Source organism: Ostrea edulis, chromosome 5 (genome assembly GCF_947568905.1).
Source record: "Ostrea edulis chromosome 5, xbOstEdul1.1, whole genome shotgun sequence".
Taxonomy (NCBI): Eukaryota; Metazoa; Mollusca; class Bivalvia; order Ostreida; family Ostreidae; genus Ostrea; species Ostrea edulis.
In genome coordinates this window covers 89,400,373-89,421,195 of record NC_079168.1, presented here as the reverse complement: position 1 = coordinate 89,421,195, position 20,823 = coordinate 89,400,373, and the positions used below count along the sequence as shown (strand labels likewise).

The 20,823-nt window shown below is 36.4% G+C and overlaps 3 protein-coding genes and 1 long non-coding RNA gene across 4 annotated transcripts in view; 2 read left to right on the top strand and 2 right to left on the bottom strand.

Moving 5' to 3' along the window:
* Positions 1-230: 230 nt before the first annotated feature.
* On the top strand, positions 231-1,963 carry LOC130055043 (uncharacterized). Its single transcript, XM_056166212.1, has 2 exons — positions 231-341; positions 1,589-1,963. The coding sequence occupies exons 1-2, from the start codon at positions 231-233 to the stop codon at positions 1,961-1,963; spliced, it is 486 nt and encodes a 161-aa protein (XP_056022187.1).
* Positions 1,964-8,418: 6,455 nt separating this feature from the next.
* On the bottom strand, positions 8,419-9,361 carry LOC125652672 (uncharacterized). The gene is made up of 2 exons (XR_007361651.2): positions 9,188-9,361; positions 8,419-8,812 (listed from the first exon to the last, which is right to left on the bottom strand). It is a non-coding gene; the product is annotated as an uncharacterized LOC125652672 (long non-coding RNA).
* Positions 9,362-14,667: 5,306 nt separating this feature from the next.
* Positions 14,668-20,823, top strand: part of LOC125650527 (uncharacterized) — a 19,607-nt gene continuing 13,451 nt past the window's right edge. The window contains exon 1 of the mRNA XM_056139228.1: positions 14,668-14,804. The gene's annotated coding sequence lies outside the window, so the exon portion shown is untranslated. The remainder of the gene's footprint in view (positions 14,805-20,823) is intronic.
* The window catches only part of LOC130055042 (craniofacial development protein 2-like), an 878-nt gene continuing 693 nt past the window's right edge, over positions 20,639-20,823 (bottom strand). Inside the window, exon 2 of the mRNA XM_056166211.1 lies at positions 20,639-20,823. This exon is cut by the window's right edge and continues 99 nt beyond it. Coding sequence (XP_056022186.1) covers positions 20,639-20,823 — 185 coding nt within the window.

Genomic DNA, 20,823 nt, shown 5'->3' with positions numbered 1-20,823 from the left:
ATAATTACGTCATCATCACGTGACATAGATATGTTCTTGCTATGACATTCTATTTGTAGCCTATGAGACGCATTATTAAGCACATTTCTGATGCATGCTTAGTTTCTGCAATCTATTGAAACTCAAAATCAAAATTATATTCATGTTTGCTTCATTTGCTTACCATCATGATGGTACTTCAACATTTCATAAATCAATTTAGATTCTTCAATGCAAATTGCCTTATAAGTATGGGCGGATTTTTAGGGCGTGGGAAAAACAGCGACAAGAGGTCTGTTGATCGTTTCAGGTCCCCAGTTTGCCCTGATGGGGGCAAGGCCCGGGGCGTCCAGTGTTTGACTGTATTTTGATAATGAAATCTGGTGTAAAACTAATAGAATTTCCAAGTACACCTGCTGCAATCTAATTGGAATAAACATCCTGTCATGTTTGACAACGCTGTTGGCTCTATGTGTCTAGCATCAGTTTGGGTGACGTCCGTATCTCTGAACTTCCTCGATATACATGTTATTGTAGCACTCGTAAGTTTAAGATCTCTTCGAGGCACACCTGCTAATTTTAAAATGAGATTTATTCTAAGTTCCTGATGCAATTTTGACCGGAAATATCCAATATTGAAACCTCAGATATGAAGATTTCATATATTTTATATTTTGTGAAAACAAAGTGCCCACACACAACTGATGCTACACGTCATTTTTTTTAAGCGAGTCAGTATTCAAATTAAATTGTTTCATGAATTGTTTCCAAATTTTCATAGATAAAATATTTCAAATGACAATTTCCGTGTCTTTCTTTAAAACTTAGAGTTTAGAATATTTGAAATTTTAGCGACCGATTTGATGCTTTGCATCAAATTTATCTTGTAAAATCTAATCTGATATATTACATGTATCAATACATAATTAGAGTTAACGCCTTACGAGTTAACTTCCGTTATGAAGACCAGCAATTCACTGTTACTTGCAAATGTACAACGAACGATAACTCGCGCGGGATACGCGATATTCGGTACCTAGTTTTACCCCATCACCAGAGCATGCGCACTACGGGTGCTTTCTTTTGGAATCTGTAGCTGTTGCAGACGACAACGAAAACAATCCATTATCATAGTTATCAGTATACAGCGGCAAGATACATCATGCTCAGGGCATCGCAGAGGAGTAGGAAAACCCCCTACCGCGGGGCAGCAGCGGTAACACGTAGGCGTAGGGCCACCTCCACATTATCCATAGACCATTCCAATACACGTATCAACACTTCGCGAAAGTTACGTCCCTTGTCCGCCATCTCCCGGATAAAAATCGTATTTCCCTACGTTGGCCTTTGTAATTTTCCTATCTGTAGCTTTGACATCTGTTATTTTTCCATCAATTGCAGTCAACTACAATATGCCCCAGATTGGGGCAACCCATTAACTTGTATGAAAACTTGGTAATTGGCTAAAATTCAAAGTAATAACATCTTACATTTGGTAAGGTAAAGAATGAAAACTTGGTTTTTCACCGATTGACCTTTGGCTGACCCCGCAAAGGGACGTAACTCGTGGCGAAGTGTTGATAGGTGTATTCTCAAAGTAACCTGCCAGCGGCCACCTCTACACTACCCAAAGACCATTCCAATCTTCAAAGTAACCTGCCAGCGGCCACCTCCACACTACCCACAGACCATTCCAATCTTCAAAGTAACCTGCCAGCGGCCACCTCCACACTACCCACAGACCATTCCAATCCTCAAAGTAACCTGCCAGCGGCCACCTCCACACTACCCACAGACCATTCCAATCCTCAAAGTAACCTGCCAGCGGCCACCTCCACACTACCCACAGACCATTCCAATCCTCAAAGTAACCTTCCAGCGGCCACCTCCACACTACCCACAGACCATTCCAATCTTCAAAGTAACCTTCCAGCGGCCACCTCCACACTACCCACAGACCATTCCAATCTTCAAAGTAACCTGACAGCGGCCACCAATGTTACCATGGCACCTCCTACTACCCCTCCAATGGATACCGCTCAATTGCATCAACCTGAACAATAAGGGGGAGCATCCACTTCAGGTGAAAACATTAACTCATTCACACCGATTATCGATATTAGACAACCCACCATATCACCTTTAGTTAGTGTGGGTGATAAGCTGACCATACATGTTGATCAATCAACAAAAGAAAAATTCTGGGCCAATAATATATAGACTTATCAAAATTGCTCCAGTCTGACTTCGAACATACAAATGAACAAAAACTATTGATCGTGGGTGGCCTGCTTACTATCCAACCCAAAAACCCACTTTAAAAAATACATCATTCATGTATGGACTGATGCTTTTCTTATTTTTGCCAGCATCTACTTAACAAGGCACCCTGTTGATATCCAGGACATCCACACTGTTAGACTGACAGCAAACATCAATTAGTGGATGGGTGGAGTACGATAGGCAATTTAGGTTACGAATGTCCAAGAATCCTTACCTTTCTTGGAGTTCAGTGGATGCTGAGCTGTGGTTACTGTTTATTTCTAACCCAAGCCAGCCTCTCCCAGCCCAATCCATCCGCAAATGCTAGGACTTTAAAGGCATAGTGTCTAAGATATTGGTAAAAATTTGCTTGTTCCAAAAAGATGGCGAAATTAAACATCATAACTCGAAAATCACAAAACGTTCTTCAGAATGTTTACAAACACATTGGATATGATAGTAATTACAAAATAATTCCCTGTTCTCATTTGCCTAAACTGGTACCCTGTTGACTTTGCATCTCTTATGTTTGTGTGTAGCCACCAATCAGCGGGTACCAGTTTGATATATTGTCCTCCAGACAAACATTTTATAAAGGGCTAAAACATTAAAATGACTTCAATTTCAAAGCGCTGCAGCTATAGATAACTCATAATTAATACTACAAATTTGATGGCTTTTTGGTTTTTTTTTTAGTTCTTGCAAAATATTGTGATGTCATTTTTTGAGATAACAGATAGACCCTATGCCTTTAATTTCAAGGGCTCCTGTTCTAAAAAGACTTGCAACTACCACCACTCATGTATGTACTGTAATAAACCCCACCCAAGAATTCATTGTTGGACCAACTCTAGTAATTCATCCCCGCAAGCCTCGAATTAAAACACTCACTCAAACACTCAACCTCGTTAATCATTAACCCTTTAACTACCAGAAATTTTCGAGCTTTCCTTCAAAGCTGATACAAATATTTCAAATTGAAATTAAAGCACTTTCTAGTCACATTTTTGTAATATAACTTATATATATTCTGAAAGGAAAAATCTTGAAGATTTTAATTATGCACTAAAATGTGGTGTAACGGTTGCTATGACAACAAAAATACCCCACAAATCCCTAAAAATGTATTTTTTCACCATTTTCGTCACCTAAAACACACAAATTGAATGTTTATCAGCCATCATTTAAATAAATTTTAGGAATAGTTGTATTCATATACATGTATTACATGCATTCATGAAATTGAGTGTCATTTATTGTAAATATAATTATACATGTACATTAACATTGAAGTACAAGATGCGCATAAGTTACAGTAGACTACCTGTAATTATTGTAAAATGTTCCTTAAAACTTGAAGAAAATTTCAAAATGAAAATTAAAACTTTCCCTACGCATATTTTTAGAATATAACTCATAAAAATTTCAAAATGAAAAAAAATAAGTTCCTAATTATGCAGTGTAACGAATTTTTACAGTTACCATGGCAACTAAATGAGTCCATGAATCACAAAAATATGTTGTTGGTGTTTTTTTTCGGTACATTTTTTTTGTTGATTTTTCATTCATTCCTTCACATGAAAATACAAATTGACCAGTAAACTGCTACACTAAGTTTTGAATTATGTAGTATGATCTGATGTTATGGTTGCCATGGCAACACAATAACCCATAAATCGCTAAAATGAGTTTTTCATCCTTTTCTTCCCTTGAAATAGAAAAATTGTTCAATAAACTATCACAATATTTACGTCATGTACGTAATGATATCATGAAAACTAGCAGTACAAGTTCAAATATACATGTAAGGTTTATAAACCTACAATACATACAACCATATGCCTATAGAAATTAAATACCTTTACTCTCCAAATTCTAATATATTGTTCTGTAGATCATAAATACGTCAATAGCTTAGTTCGTTTATAATACAATAAGCCAAATACATGTACATTGCATCCACACTAGTCACGCTTACTAAGTCCGGGAGTACCGTACGTATGTACATTAGGCGTGGTTTGCGACGGTGAATATATTGATAAAACAGTGTACCATATATTTACAGCGTTATATGATCTAAATTAATTGTTACTGAATTTTTCCTATTTATATTATAAAAATAATGCGTACACTGTCTCGCCTCGATCACGCATAGAAAACTACACCATCGGCACCGACGCTTTTTTCGCTATGTGTCTCACATGCAAGCCGTTTTCTCATCGGACTGGGGAAGTTTCCGATCAGACACTGGGCAACGTCTAGTGAGAAATCAATTAGAGAGTAATGCCTGTGAGGTTTCACGGTACCTGGGGTGTTTAACCATAGAATATAAAACGTGTTCCCTGCAGGCACGTATAATAGGGGGAGGGGGTGTTGCCATCCCCCAACTTTTCTCAACACCTTTTAATGTTAAAAGATATATTTGGTGACCCCTCCCATATTTTATAATAGTATTGAAATATAAAAATGTAAAGTCGAAGTTATGAATTGAACTTGTGTACATGTATTGAAAGGTGCGCAACCCCCTCCCCCTTTTTAAGAAGTCGAAGTTTGGGATTATTTATGAGTCGGCGCTAATACATGTCACACCCCTGAATTTAAAATTTATTTTCGGAATTTTTTAAAGGTTGCACGTTACTCCCGCATCCCCACCCCGAGTTTGGAGAATTTAAGTGCTGATTGTCCTAAAGAAGAACTTTTTTATGTTTTTGGTTTATCTATTCATTTATCCATTTATTTATTTTTATTTGCTCGTCAAGAAATTTAGACAATGGTGTAGGGATTTTTTCCGGCTTCCCCTCCCCCTGTTGAAAAATTATGCTACATACATGTACGTGCCTGTCCTATATAAAATACCTGCATGTCGTAATGTGGTTATCCTGCAGGTCTTTGTGTACTGAGTATGTACCGTACATAATAGAATCCCTTTTTACAAAGTAGTTTCCATATGAGTGAAAAATTCTCGAGAGGGACATTAAACAATATTCAATCAATAGAGTACATTTCCTTGCATGATTTTACATGTAGTGATAATTGATTACTAATATTTTAAGCGTACTTTTAAAAGCATCCTATTTAGTACTATATGTAGATCAGAGAGTCTTCGTCGGCACCGTACACAATCGTACTTTTTCTCTGACATAATTCAAAATGTTTGCAATATTTTTTATATTTACATATATGAATATTTTATGCTGTAGAATCACGTGTATGTGTGTTTTATGGTGTTTTTTCAAATAACGGAAATTTTATCAAAATTGTTGCCATTGTCATCAAATATTTAAAAAAAATTACCGATGCATTGTCATCTGACCAGTACATATCATAGAAATGATTATATGTCTCTGTATATTTTGATATCGGGTAATTGGTTAATTCCCATCAAAGATACGCATTTCGTTTGTCGGGGTCCAGTTGGGGTCAGGCTGTCCTGTACTCGATCTGCTTTCTGTTCCTTACATATCTATAACTTTTACTATTTTCCCAAAACTGACAAGAGGTAATATCAGCAGAAAGTAACAGTATACATGATATAAGAGGGGGCGGACAGGATGAGAGGAAGGAGGTGCATGGAAGAGGAGAAAGAGGTTTAGTGGGGAGGTTCTTATACTTCTTTTCTTATAACTCCTTCGGTTTTCCTTTTTCACATCTAATCTGCATCAACGGTTATACGTATTCGATGCCGTACCCATTGTGTTTTAACAGATAAAAGAAACAATTAACAAATACAGAATATAAAGAATACATTTGCAATATCGCGTAAGCCTGTTATATCTATATGTATCATAATCGTTGCCGTGCATATGGGTAGTAAACTGGCATGCAATACGCTTTAGTACCCAAATGAAATATGCAATTCATCACTATTCAGGGGAAGAGAGGGGGAGAGGGCCACCCCCTGTCCACCCCCTCATGTAAGGAGTCAAGTTCATGAGAAGGACCAACATCTTCATGGAACTTTACAATATTTACGCTATGGAGTTGATGCGACTAGAAGTAGAAATCCTCGTCCGTAATGTCATTCAAATGACTGTCCAGTGTACACTGGTGACCGTGTTTCTATATATTCTGATTCATTGTCCTTATTATAGAAACTTCTTCATAACTGTAGTCATCTACACCAATGTCTGACGGTGACCCAACGGACAACTAAACTGAGCCTGTATCGCTTTCAGCGCTATACTCCATGATTAAATTATGCGCTGTTTATGTTACAGTCATGACAACGTAACAAGAAATGGAAATATTTAGTCAAAACAACTCATTTGACTTACTTGTACTGAAGTTATTTTTCTTTAAATTCTAACAGATTATTATTGCAAATAAACGGAAAAATCATAATCTAAACGCTAACACTTTTAAATGAGTATACATACTTACATCTAACACACACTGACAACTCACTCGTAATGATTAACTTATAAAACTGTACATTTTAGTCCTTTCCATAGCCTACATCATATTTATTGCCTATTCATCTAATGGAAATATACATATATACCTTTTTTAATTCATGCATGCGAGACACTCAAATGTAAACAAAACTTTATTCTTCTAGATTATATAATACATGTACGTGAAAAAGATAGAGAGAGAAAAAACACAAGTTCCGTACGCTTTAGCCATTTTTCACACATATATACTTAGGCTGAATGCGGACATGTATGTGAAAAAGAGAGAGAGAGAAAAAACCCACAAATCCCGTGCGCATTATACCACCTTCACACTCACGGATTTTTCTTACGAGTCCTTACCGATCTCCGACTCGTAGTCAATCACAAGCATTCGTAAATCACTCGTCGGTATCCATGTCTAAATCGTAACATTCCGTGCACTTTTATGGATTTGTGGAATATGTAAGGATCCGTAAGAAAAATCCGTGAATGCTAAGGTACCATTAGCCATTGTTCACACACGTATACCTAGGCTGAAGGCGGACACGCTTACATAGGGAAATAAATGTACATTGTATTTAGGTTGTAAAACAGTAGTTCAAATTCATAAAACAAAAACCCAATCACAGATTTACCGTTATAAATTTATTTACTTTTTCCACGTAAATATAGTTATGTATCGTTATATAATCTATTTGCGCAATACACACACATGCTAATGTCAAATGACGTCAAAGTGCATTTTTATCGCGTTTAACTTGTAAAATGCATTACTTTCATGAAGAAATAGGTCTATGACACTTGCCCGTACCTAAATATGACCGTAAGAAAAAATGAAGCAAATGTTTCATCCTTTCCGAATATCATATACGTTTTTAAATATTGTGTTTTTTAGAAAAGATTTTACTAACAGAATATAACACAATTTTTGTCATTTCGGCTTAATTTTCCTACTTTCCGGTAACGATGTGCGATTTTGAATGCATGTGTTCGACTAGTTCCCAACATCGCACAGAAAAACTTTGAGCAGAAAAATTGTTTAGTTTTTACTCTACTTTTAGAAAATATGATTTGTTTCATTATATTCCAATTATTAACAAAACGCCCCCAATTTAATCCCGTCGGCACATAAAAGGCGACAAAAGGCGTCACTGGGCGTTAAAGGGTTAAGTCAGCCCAATTTTCGTCCCTTCAACCCCCGAGCACAACCCAATTCCTATCAACACCCAAGAAACATGGGCCCTCGGTTCAACACCCATTAACCCATCAATTTTGCGACAATATCTTGTCAAATACTCAGATACCCATTTAGTGCAGTATGTCGTTTCTGGTTTCACTCATGGTTTTAAATTGAATTATACTTGTTTAAGGCTCCCAATTTCATCCCCCAAAAATGAAATCTGCTACTCAACATCAAACTGAATTGCTTCAAATTATTCATAAAGAAATTCAATAAGGCCGCATGGCAGGTCCGTTCCTACATCGCCCCTTGTCAAATTTAAGGTGTAACCCATTTGGGGTATTGCCTAAAAAAGATGGTGGCTGGAGGTTAATAACAAACCCGTCAGCCCTATAATGTTTCTTGTTTCACACAAGGAAAAACAACACGTGTGATTGCTTGCACTACAAACTTAAACAATACTATAAAACCTGTTTTCATCACTATCCTTTAATATTGTGATATATATTCCCTTTATCCTGACAGGGCAGGTATTCATAGCATGGGAGCTTGTCACTTTTGCAATGAGTATTGAAACTTAATCATGAAATCAAGAAAGAAATATTTATAATACATCATATCCGTTTTAATCTACATGTACATTGTTCATTCTACGTAAAGTATAGATAAATGAACACTAAAATACAAATCTAAAATCCTTAGTTTATTGGCTATTATCATTATGCTAGCAAACATTTCACTGAGTTTATTTTGATTTTTTTAAAAATGTCATTTATCATGCTTTGGAAATTAAACAAGTAACACTAAATGCGTGCTATCTGCACAGTGAAAACATTAAGACTATTCTGCCTCAATAAGGACTCTCAGATCAGCGTTTGAAAGTTTATTTTAACAGACAGTTAACCACCAATGTGACATGTGCACACAATTACACGTGGTGCTCGTTCACCGTTGTGTGGAGTCATACACAGTTTGTCAGCGTAAATGTGGTAAAAAGCTACAATGAATAAAAAACAAAAACAAATTAAGTTTTTGACAAATACTGCTTTCCATACAAAAATTTCTCAAACCTGAATCCGTGTAATACAATACTTGACATACAACAAATCCCATCTCCACATCACTAATCAAATGGCTCATGAACATGAATTACCAATTCAATTCACTAAATTCATATATCAAGACAATTACAGTTAATAATCATCGGCTACAGAAGATGACATGAACAGCGCACCATACTTTAAGCACATGGCAAAATATAAACTCAGATTATGCACAATTGCATTCATGAGCATAGCTGACAGTATAGATACAGGTAATTGACAATGTAATTAATAGAATAATCAAGTGTAAAATGATCATAACTACTTACACCGTGGATTACAAACGTTCAGACCGGATTAGTTTCCGAGAACTTTTGCCTGACAGTATGGCGACACAAACATACCAAGATAAGTCGTACGTATAAACATTCATATTCAATTCAAGTCTAATTGACGTAAATGTAAAACAATAATATTCTTGACATGGAAATTAGCAAACAACAGACAGAATAAAGACCACATGCTCAGTTCTGAATGTGCGCTGCTTTTAAAATCAAATTCATTATAATGACAACACTTTTATAATATGTAAATTGATATCAAATTGAATTCTATTAAAATATCAATAAATCAATCATTTCATCCGTATACTTTTTGGTGTCTAGTACATAAGTTGGGAAGGGAAAAGCAAATAATCTTGTCAATAAACTAATCATTGATTTTTTTTTACCTTGAGCCATAAAATAATATATGTACATTAGAATAAACATGAATTACTACCAATCTGATTGATTTTACTGATTTTATTCTAATGTACATATATTATTTTATTTCTACAACTTTGAAAAACTAAAACCAGATATGAAGGGAAAGAAATGATTCAATAAACTGGTCAATAGATATTCAATAAAATCAATCAGTATTCTGCCCATTCGTTCGCAGATAGTATAACCATGATACTGTACATGTATAAAACTTCACAAAGATCTTGGTGGAATTCTGTAGACTTTATTCCTTTCTAAGTGGTACTAGTCCTAAACCATGTACATGTATGCGTGTGAGTGTGTGTGTGGTAAAAGACTGAAACAAAGAAACATGTTCTAATTACTAATTGATTCACAGAACATAAATAATAGCTATTGAATACAATGAAACATATGACAAATTGGTAATTATAATAATAAAGGCTGAAGGACTATCAAAAGTAACAATATAAGTCCAAACTATGTATTTATAACACAAATGGCTTTCCATAGAAAATTGTTAGAACCGTACTTTTATACATATAAAGTTTATGACAATAATGGTTTTCCATACTTTTAAGAGTGAATGAGAGAATTACTGATACAGTCTAAATTCCTAATTATAGCAAATAATAAACATTGTAATGATATATACAACAATAAATATGCACAAATATCACAATGTACTTACACTGTGTGCCTGCATACGGATGAAAATCTGAGGAGCTCAGAGTGAACGGTGAGTGGTGTGGGTCACACCCAAAACAAGTAAACAGGAAGTAAGGAACATTAACTCTTTTAAAAAGGAAAGATAACTAATTCACATTATCAGGGAAAATAACTCTTGTAGATGTAAAGGAAAATAACTCTAGGGAAAACTTAGCATAAAAATGTAAATAAATACAAGAACATTACAAATCAGATTGGTGGTAGTTCATGATAATTTTAAAGTGCACATTTACAAAACAACATTTATCTGCTATGACTTTGAAAAACTAAAACCAATCAATGAATTCAATAAAAATTTTGAATTAAAAATTTTTTTTGGTTGAGGCCAAAAACATTTTAGAGGCCAAATTTGAGGCTAGGTCAACTTTTGAGGCCAGGCCAAAAATTGGGATGGAACATAATTAGAGGCCAATACTGGGGCCAGGCCAATTTTGAGGACAGGCCAGGCCAGGTTTTATAGTATGCCACCCAGGCTCTGGAGAATAATTGGCATACATGACCTTAACTATTATAAACAATGTCCATTTAATCGGAGTCTGTGCGGAGTTAATGTTTCTCTTGTCAGAGTCAATTATCCAGACTGATGAATTGAAATACACTTAAAAGTTAAAACACTACATCCCTCCTTTTCTTTATGAATTTAGCAAAATAAAAACTGAAATCATTTTTAAAAATGGGTCAAAGACTCAATTGGCCGGGTTGCAATATATAAAGTAAATAATTTGGGTAGGGATTTATTTGGTGGTAGTTATCTGTTGCCCCGCTCGACTTACTGCTAATAATGCAGTCACGGACAACGACATGTCTCTTACTGTTACCGTGAATAGTCACATTTCCACGTTTGAAAGATGTACACTCGGTCGTGGCGAAATAGGACAATGGATATCTAGAAATTGTGGACGTTGTTGGTTTATTGGCCTCACAAATTCTGCAAAACATTTTGCCATCACGAAAACTTCCTCCGCCATTTCAGGACTGGGGTTCTTCCTTTACTTTTGCATTTCTCTTTAGACATTGCTACGCCATCTTTTGATGCAGAACTTTCCCCGTGTGATTCTTGAATTTCTTTGTTACATGTACAAGGCTGAGGCTTCTGTTTTTTACTATTGATAAATCCAAAGTGCTCTAAACCTCGTTTTCCCGCCATCTTGATTGTTTTGACCGAGACTAAAAATATTTATTCAGACTTCCGATCCCGATTCTAAAATTTTATTGGTTGCCCAAATTTTCTTCACTCGCGAAAATGCGACTTAATTATAATCTCTAGTTGCAAAATTGATTTTCTGGTCGCAAATGCGACCGTTTTACTCGCAACTTGGAGCACTGCTGATATATATAATATTAAGTAATAATAACTAAAATGAACAATAACTTCAGGTGCTTGAATTGTATATGATTATATGATAAAGAAACAGAATTTCTCTATTTATATTGCAAATTTACAACTCATGCCCAGAAAATTTGACATTCATATATAATTGAATTTTTCCTCAGAGGTAGTGCAACTAAATTTAACCACAAAAGATAATCTCATTTACCTTTTTCAAGTTGAACTCTATTTTTAGTAACAACTTTTTGCTGTAGCACCCATATTCGACAAAGGTCAGACTTCAAAAAACCTAGTGCATAACTTCAATATATATACTTACTTTCTGCAAAGTTTCAAGGTTGTACATAAAAAACTGTAGGAGGAGTTGATTTCACAAAATTTCCCCAACCGCCCGCCCGTCCGCGCGCCAGCCCGCACTTCACCATACTATAGACCGGATTTGCACTTCGTGCAACCCGGCCAAAAAGTAACTGTCTTGTTATTGAAAGTGTATAATAAACAAATAGACAATATCTATTTACAACTAAATTACAAGCTAGAGGATTATTATGCCTCAAAGCACAGCTTGGATATTTTCACTAATCACATACATAATCTTTCAGATGTTTCGGCGCTTTTCTTGACCTTCGTAACTCATATGGCGGTTTCGGATCGAGTTTGGTTTGAATATCATCGCTCTTATCTTCTGCATTTTCAATTTCACGATCGTTTATTGCTTCAGTATTTACTTCCTTGAAGTGACTTACATTTCTTGTAATTTCACGGTCTTCATTTCGTGCTGTAATCAATGTCCCTTTTTTGTTTATGATTTCCATTGGATTTGGATTGTAGGGTGTTGACATTTTGTTCGTTTTATTTTGTTTTACGAGTACATAATCTCCTATTTCGAGATTGTTTTCTTTGGCTCCGGATTTGCTGTCAGCATACTGCTTCATTTGCATCTTAGCTTTTTCATAATTTTTACGAATGTCAGTTTTCGTTTCAATTTCTTCTCCTTTTCTTTCGGTAAGGATTTCAACATCTAACTTCGATTTCAATGTGCGTCCAAATAGAATCTCGAATGGTGACAGTTTCATACAGTGTGGTGTAGCTCGATAATTCCTTAAAAACGTGTATATTTCTTGTTTCCAATTTTGACTTTCCACGTTTGAAGCTCTAATGGTTTTCTCTATGGTTCTCATGTAAAAATTATACGGTACCAATTTTGATGCACCAGATGCGCATTTCGACAAATAATGTCTCTTCAGTGATGCTCAACCGAAATGTTTGAAATCCGAAATAACAATGAAGTTTTAGAGCTATTATAGCCAAAAACAGCGTGCCCAAAAAAAAAAAAGGTGCAGTCAAATTCGTCTAAGGAAAAGAGCTATGCATGAGGGAGATAATCCTTAATTTTGAAATGAATTTCTAAATTTTATAACAGCAATTAAATATACATCCGTATTTTCAAGCTAGTAACAAAGTACTTAGCTACTGGACTGTAGAGACCCTCGGGGACTAACAGTCCACCAACAGAGGCCTCGACCCAGGGGTCTTAATGTAAAAATTATACGGTACCAATTTTGATGCACCAGATACGCATTTCGACAAATAATGTCTCTTCAGTGATGCTCAACCGAAATGTTTGAAATCCGAAATAACAATGAAGTTTTAGAGCTATTATAGCCAAAAACAGCGTGCTAAAAAAAAGTGCAGTCAAATTCGTCTAAGGAAAAGAGCTATGCATGAGGGAGATAATCCTGAATCTTTCAGACTCTGCATTTGCCTTAGGCCATAGCGGTGTGATTTTTCTGTGTTTGAAACCCAGATATTCAGCAATTTGTTTAAATTCTGATCCATTAAACGGCGGTCCGTTATCTGATTTCAAAGTACACGGAATTCCAAATTCAGCAAATATTTTGTCAAGCCTTGTCATCACGGACTTTGCTGAAATTGATTTCAAGATTTCCACGACTGGATATCTCGAATATTCATCACTGACTACCATCAAATAGTCTCCTGATGAAAATGGTCCACAGAAGTCCATCGAAACTTCAGTCCACGGTCCACTTGGTGGCGGTGACATCTGTAATGGTTCTATGCGTTTTGTCTCTACCGTTGCTTGACACGGGATGCAAGATTTGATTGTGGATTCTACGATTTTATCAATTCCTGGAAACCAGACCTTTTCACCCAACAATGATTTTGTTTTCACCACCCCTTGGTGACCCTCATGAGCTAGTTCAACTACTTGTTTTATGAACGACTTTGGTGTAAGAATTCGTGTATTCCTCAAGATGATACCTGTATCGGCGAGTGTAAATTCATCTCTAAGTTTATAAAAAGATTTCCAATCGGAATTCTTACTTTTTGCAAATTTTGTCCAATCTCCAGATTCCAGCGATGATCGTAGTTCTCGTAGCATCGGATCTTTGTCGGTGTGAGTCTTAAACTCATCAATTTCATTGACTTTGGTATGTCGCTACTTATTGTGAAGTTGATATATTCCTCTGCAACCTTTGATGCTCTTGAACTTCTTATTTCTGTTTGATGAATCGGATGACGTGACATGTAATCACTCGGATTAGATTTTCCTGGTTTGTATACTACTTTGAAATTATATGGCTGTAAACGTAAAGCCCATCTTTCAATTCTCGCTGGAGGTTTGGAATTCGGGTTTCCAAATATTAGCCCAAGTGGCTTGTGATCGGTGACTAACCTGAATTCTTGACCAAACAAGTAGAGATTGAAATGCTCACAGCTCCAGACGATAGCTAAAGCTTCTCTTTCCGTTTGTGAATATCTTTGCTTTACTGGTGATAGAATTTTGCTGGCATACGCAATAATCTTCCTGTTGTTATTGTCATCGTATTGTGACAAGATTGCACCGAGTCCTACGGGACTTGCATCTACAATTACTTCAGTTTTCTTCGTCGGATCAAAGTACGACATGACAGTTTTATCTGTAATGACATCCTTTAGTGTCTTCATGGCATTTGAATGTTCGTTTGTCCAAATCCATTTTTGATTCTTTCTTGTCAGGTCGCGACCCTAACTAGAGAACCCTTTGACTTTAAGACTTCAAACTTGGAACATAAGGAGATGGTATGGAGGAGGGGTGCCCGCTCCCAAAACTTTTGACTTTGACCCACTTATAAAGTCAAGGTAAATCTTTTACGTCAACATATAGTCCAGGCCAATAGCTGAGAACCCTTTGACATTACGATTTCAAACTTGGAACGTGGCAAGAGGACATAGATACAAGGTTCACTGCACCAAAATTTTGACCTTGACCCCTTTCTTCATTCAAGGTCAAATTAAGAAAAACATGAATAGACCATAACTTTAGAACCCTTTGACATTAAGACATCAAACTTAGAATATGAGAAGGGGGAATGAGGAAAGGGGGAATTCCACCAAAATGTTTGACCTTGACCCATTTATAAAGTCAAAGTCAATTTTTTTGGTCAACATATAGACCAGACCAAAAGCTAACTTGACAACCGTTTGACATTAAGACTTCAAACTTGGAATATGGAGAGATGAACTGCAAGAGTGCACCAACATTTTTGACCTTGACCCCTTTCTTCATTCAAGGTCAAATTAAGAAAAACATGAGTAGACCATAACTTTAGAACCCTTTGACATCAAGACTTCAAACTTAGAATATGAGAAAGGGGAATGGGGAAAGGGGGAATTCCACCAATTTTTTTTTTTACCTTGAACCATTTATAAAGTCAAGGTCAATTTTTATGTCAAAATATAGTCCAGGCCAAAAGCTGACTTGACAGCCGTTTGACATTAAAACTTTAAACTTGGAATATGGAGAGGTTATATGGAAGAGGGGTGCACACCACAAACATTTTTTACCTTCATCCACTTACAGTGTCAAGGTCACTCTTTTACATCGAGACTATAACATGAGAACTATTTGACATTAGGATTTCAAACTTACAACTTAGAAATCAGATATTTAGACAAGATGTACTGTACCAAAATCTTTGACCTTGACAAATTTCTTCATTCAAGGTTAATCTTTTACATCAAAGTATAGTCAAGACTATAACCTGAGAACCCTTTGGCATTAGGATTTCAAACTTACAACATGGAAAGCAGATATTAAGACAAGATGTACTGTACCAAAAATTTTGACCTTGACCCATTTCTTCATTCAATGTCATGTTTAAAACAAGAGGCCCATGGGCCACATCGCTCACCTGAGTCACCTTGGCCCATATCTGAAGACTTTCCATATATCTTTGCATGTAAAACCTAACAGTCCCTATTATGGCCCAAACTACCCTTTGCAAACTTGAATCTACACTATGTCAGAAAGCTTTCATGTAAATGTCAACTTCTTTGGCCCAATGGTTCTTGAGAAGAAGATTTTTAAAGCTTTTTCCTATATTTGTATGTAAAACTTGACCCCCTCCCCACTTGTGGCCCCATCCTACCCCCCGGGGGCCATGATTTGAACAAACTTGAATCTGCACAATGTCAGAAAGTTTTCATGTAAAAATCAGCTTTTCTGGCTCAGTGGTTCTTGAGAAGAAGATTTTTCAAGATTTTTCCTATATATTTGTATGTAAAACTTTGATCCCCTATTATGGACCCATCCTACCACCGGGGGCCATGATTTGAACAAACGTGAATCTGCAATATGTCAGGAAGCTTTCAGGTAAATTTCAGCTCTTCTGACCCAGTGGTTCTTGAGAAGAAGAATTTTAAATGACCCACCCTATTTTTGCATTTTTGTGATTATCTCCCCCTTTGAAAGGGACATGGCCCTTCATTTGAACAAACTTGAAAGCCCTTCACCCAAGGATGCTTTTGGCCATGTTTGGTTGAAATTGGCCCAGTGGTTGACGAGAAGATGAAAATGTGAAAAGTTTACAGACAGACGGACGCCGGACAAAATGTGATCAGAAAAGCTCACTTGAGCCTTCGGCTCAGGTGAGCTAAAAAACTTGATGATTTCATAACTAAGATTTGTTTGACATCAAAACTGCAAACTTGTAATATGGAAAGGCAATATTGAGGAGGGGTTGCACATCACCAATATTTTTGACCTTGACCTACTTACATGTACATTGTCAAGGTCACTTTTACATCAAAGTATAGTCAAGACCATAACCTGAGAACCCTTTGACATTAGGTTTTCAAACTTACAACATGGAAGGCAGATTTAAGACAAGATGTACTGTACCAAATTTTTTTTAACTTGACTCATTGATTTTGATGCAAGCCGTTCTTATTGCCTCTTACGCTTGCACTCATTATTGTTGCCCCGGTTATTAGACAATCAAACTTTGAAGGGGAGACATCTGGGGTTTTTTGTTGTAAAAACCAATACCCAATAGTTGTTTATTATTTAGCTTATTTATCTGCAAATAACATATCACATTCATCAGCAAAATGTTACATTAGTGGTCTCAGTTATCAGATTCAAATCCAAGGAAAACAAGACACAACTAACGTATTCATAGTTAAGAAAATGCTAGAAGGCCTGTATCGTTTAAATCCTTCAAAGGACATACGGGCTCCTAAATATTATTACATTGGCACTCCCTTCAGTTTGCAAAAAATATTATGCGGCCACATTATTAACTTTGGCCTTTCATTTGGCATTATTTGCATTGCTTAGAATCAGCGAGCTAACAGTTTCTCACAACTCCTCACTTGTAATTTCCATCCAGGATTTTACTTACTTACTTAGTCCTCTTCACACTGGTCAGTGCATAAGGCTTCCACATCTGCTCGCCATCTGTCTCTGTCTTGTGCCTTTCTTTCCGCCCCTCCCATTGTTATTCCAATTGTTTTCATTTCTGCTTCTACAGTTCTTCTCCAAGTTCCTTTAGGTCTTCTCCTTTTTCTCTGCCCTTGGGTGTCCATCTAAAGCCTATTTTTGAATGTCTGTTGTTTTCCATTTTCAGGACATGCCCTGTCCACCTCCATCGTCGCCGTTTAATTTCTGTATTGATGTTTCCAACTCCAGTTCTTTCCTCTACTTCTTTGTTTGAAATTATTTGTGGCCATTGTACTTTAAGAATTTTTCTGAGACATCTTCCTTCAAATCCTCTTAATTTTGATTCTATTAATTTGTTTGTCTTCCATGTTTCACTTCCATAGAGTAATACAGTTCTTACATTACTATGATATAGTTTGATCTTGGTTTCCTTTGCAATTCTTCTGGCTTTCCAGATGTTATCTAGCCTTTTAAATGCTGTCGCTGCCTTTCCTATCCTGATCTTAACTTCTGTTCCAATGTCACCATTATTCGCTAGCGTGCTTCCAAGATAGCAGAAGTTTTCAACTTGTTCTAAATCAGTATCATTTAACTTGATGGTATTTCTGTTCTTTGGATTAACTGTCATTGTCTTTGTTTTCTTAGAGTTTATCTTCAGTCCTAATTTTGATGCTTCAGATTGTAATTCAGATGTTTTACTTTGCATATCCTGCTGTGTGTGTGATAAGAGGCAAATATCGTCTGCAAAATCAAGATCTTCAAGGCTAGATGTAAGTGTCCATTGCAGACCTCTTTTTTCTCTAGTAATTTTTCTCATTATCCAGTCTACAGTAATCAGGAACAGAAAGGGAGAAAGGATACATCCTTGTCTTATTCCAGATGTGATGTTGAACCATTCTGAGTGTTTACCTTCATGTCTCACTGTGCAGCAATATCCATTTTACATATCCTTGATGATATCAATAATTTTTGTTGGAATTCCATAAGATTTCAAGATTTTCCATAATGTCTCTCTATGGATACTGTCAAACGCCTTTTCAAAGTCGACAAAGTTTAAATAGATGGTAGATCTCCATTCTAAAACTTGTTCAATGATGTTACAGAGTGTGAAAATATGATCTGTACAGGATCTACTTCTAAATCCAGCTTGTTCTTCTCTCAGTTTCAGGTTACTGGCATCCCTTAGTCTTTCGAGTATTATTATGCCCCCCCCCCCCCCCCCCTTGAAAAAGAGGGGGCATGTTGTTTTGCAACAGTCGGTCGGTCGGTAGGTCTGTAGATCACATGTCCGCTCAATATCTTAAGAACCATTCACTTCATGATAATGATATTTCATATGTGGGTTGGTTATGCGTGGAAAATGACCCCTATTGTTTTTCAGGTCCCAAGGTCAAGGGTCAATCTACTCTGGACATAGGAATATAATGTCCGCTCAATATCTCGAGAACCTTTTGCTTGAAAGACATCAAACTTGGCACACTGGTACATCCTAAGGAGTAAATGACCTCTATTGATTTTGAGGTCATATGGTCAAAGGTCAAGGGTCAAACTGGGCATAGGGATATACTGACCATTCAATGTCTAGAGAACCCTTTGCTTGACAGACATCAAATTTAGTACACCAGTACATCTTCAGAAGAAGATTACCCCTATTGATTTTGAGGTCACATGGTCAAAGGTCAAGGGTCAAACTGGACATAGGAATATACTGCCCGTTCAATATCTTGAGAACCCTTTGCTTGACAGACATCAAACTTGTTACACTGGTACGTCTTCAGAAGAAGTTGACCCCTATTGATTTTGAGGTCACATGGTCAAAGGTCAAGGGTCAAACTGGACATCGGAATATACTGTCCGTTTAATATCTTGAGAACCCTTTGCCTGACAGACATCAAACTTGTTACACTGGTACGTCTTCAGGAGAAGATAACTCCTAATGTTTTTGAGGTCACATGAGCAAAGGTCAAGGGTCAAACTGGGCATAGGAATGTACTGTCCGTTCAATATCTTGAAAACCCTTTGCTTGACAGACATCAAACTTGGTACACTGGTACATCTTCAGGAGAAGATGATCCCTATTGATTTTGAGGTCACATGTTTAAAGGTCAAGGGTCAACCTGGACATTGGAATATATTGTCTGTTCAATATCTCCAGAACCCTTTGCTTGACAGACATCAAACTTTAAATAGTACACTGGTGTATATTCAGGAGAAGATGACTCCTAATGATTTTGAGGTCACATGGTCAAAGGTCAAGGGTAAACTGGACATAGTAATATACTGTCCACTCAATATCTTGATAACCCTTTTACTTGACAGACATCAAACTTAGTACACTGGTACATCTTCAGGAGAGGATGACCCATATTGATTTTGAGGTCAAAAGTCAATAGTTGAACTGGACATAGTAATATATTGTCTCCTATATTTTAAGAATTATTTGCTTGATTGACACGTACCAAACTTGGTACACTGGTACAGCATAAGGAGTAGATGACCCCTATTGAATTTTAGGTCACATGGTCAATTCACTCTTGACATAGGAAGATATTGTGTGCTCAATATTTTGAATTGATGATAATACTAACAATTAAATGAGGTGTGTGTATAACCCTTTTCACTTTTGCACCATGGGGGGCATATGTGTTTTACAAACATCTCTTGTTTTACAGAGTATTTTACCAGGAACAGATAGTAATGTTATTCCTCTCCAATTTCCATATAATGTTAAATCACCCTTTTTTGGAAGCTGTATGATGACACCTTTCTTCCATTAAATGGTACCTTTTTACTTGTCCAAACAGTGTTAAGTAAGTCAATCATCATGTGTGCATTTAAAATTTCATCAACTTTCAACATTTCCACTGTGATTCCATCTACTCCAGGTGACTTCCCTGATATAAGTTTTCTGATTGCAAAACAAATTTCCTGTTTTGTAATTTCACCAAGATTAATGTCTAGTTCTATCTCGTCTGTTTCTATGTGGTTTAGATCTGGTAGTGTTTCGGGTGTTCCTCTGTTTAAAACTTCTTCAAAATGTTCTTTCCATCTTTTCCTCAGTTCTTCCTCTCCACTGACCTGCTTTCCATTCCTATCTCTTACTGACGATGACATGTTTTGTATGTTGCCTGAAAGCTGCTTAGTAATCTTATATAATGTCTTAAGATCTCCTTGTCTAGCCGCATAATCTGCTTCTTCTGCTTTTCTTTCAAAATAATGATTTTTATCTGCTCGTACACTTTTCTTAATGTTTTTATTTGTTGAGGCGTAGTTTTCCTTTTAAGGTGGCTTTAGTTCCTTCCTCGCTTGATGTCAGCAGTTCTTTTATTATCTTACGATCTTCCACCATTTGCCACGTTTCCATCGACATCCAATCTTTCCTTTTCCCCTTCCTAATTCCAAGAATCTTATCACTGCAGTGTTTGTAAATACTGGACA

Coding starts and splice junctions, on each gene's coding strand:
- LOC130055043 (XM_056166212.1), top strand. CDS start 231: ATGGGCGGATTTTTAGGGCGTGGGAAAAACAGCGACAAGAGGTCTGTT. Junction 342..1,588: donor GGGGCGTCCAGTGTTTGACT/GTATTTTGATAA, acceptor GTAACCTGCCAG/CGGCCACCTCTACACTACCC.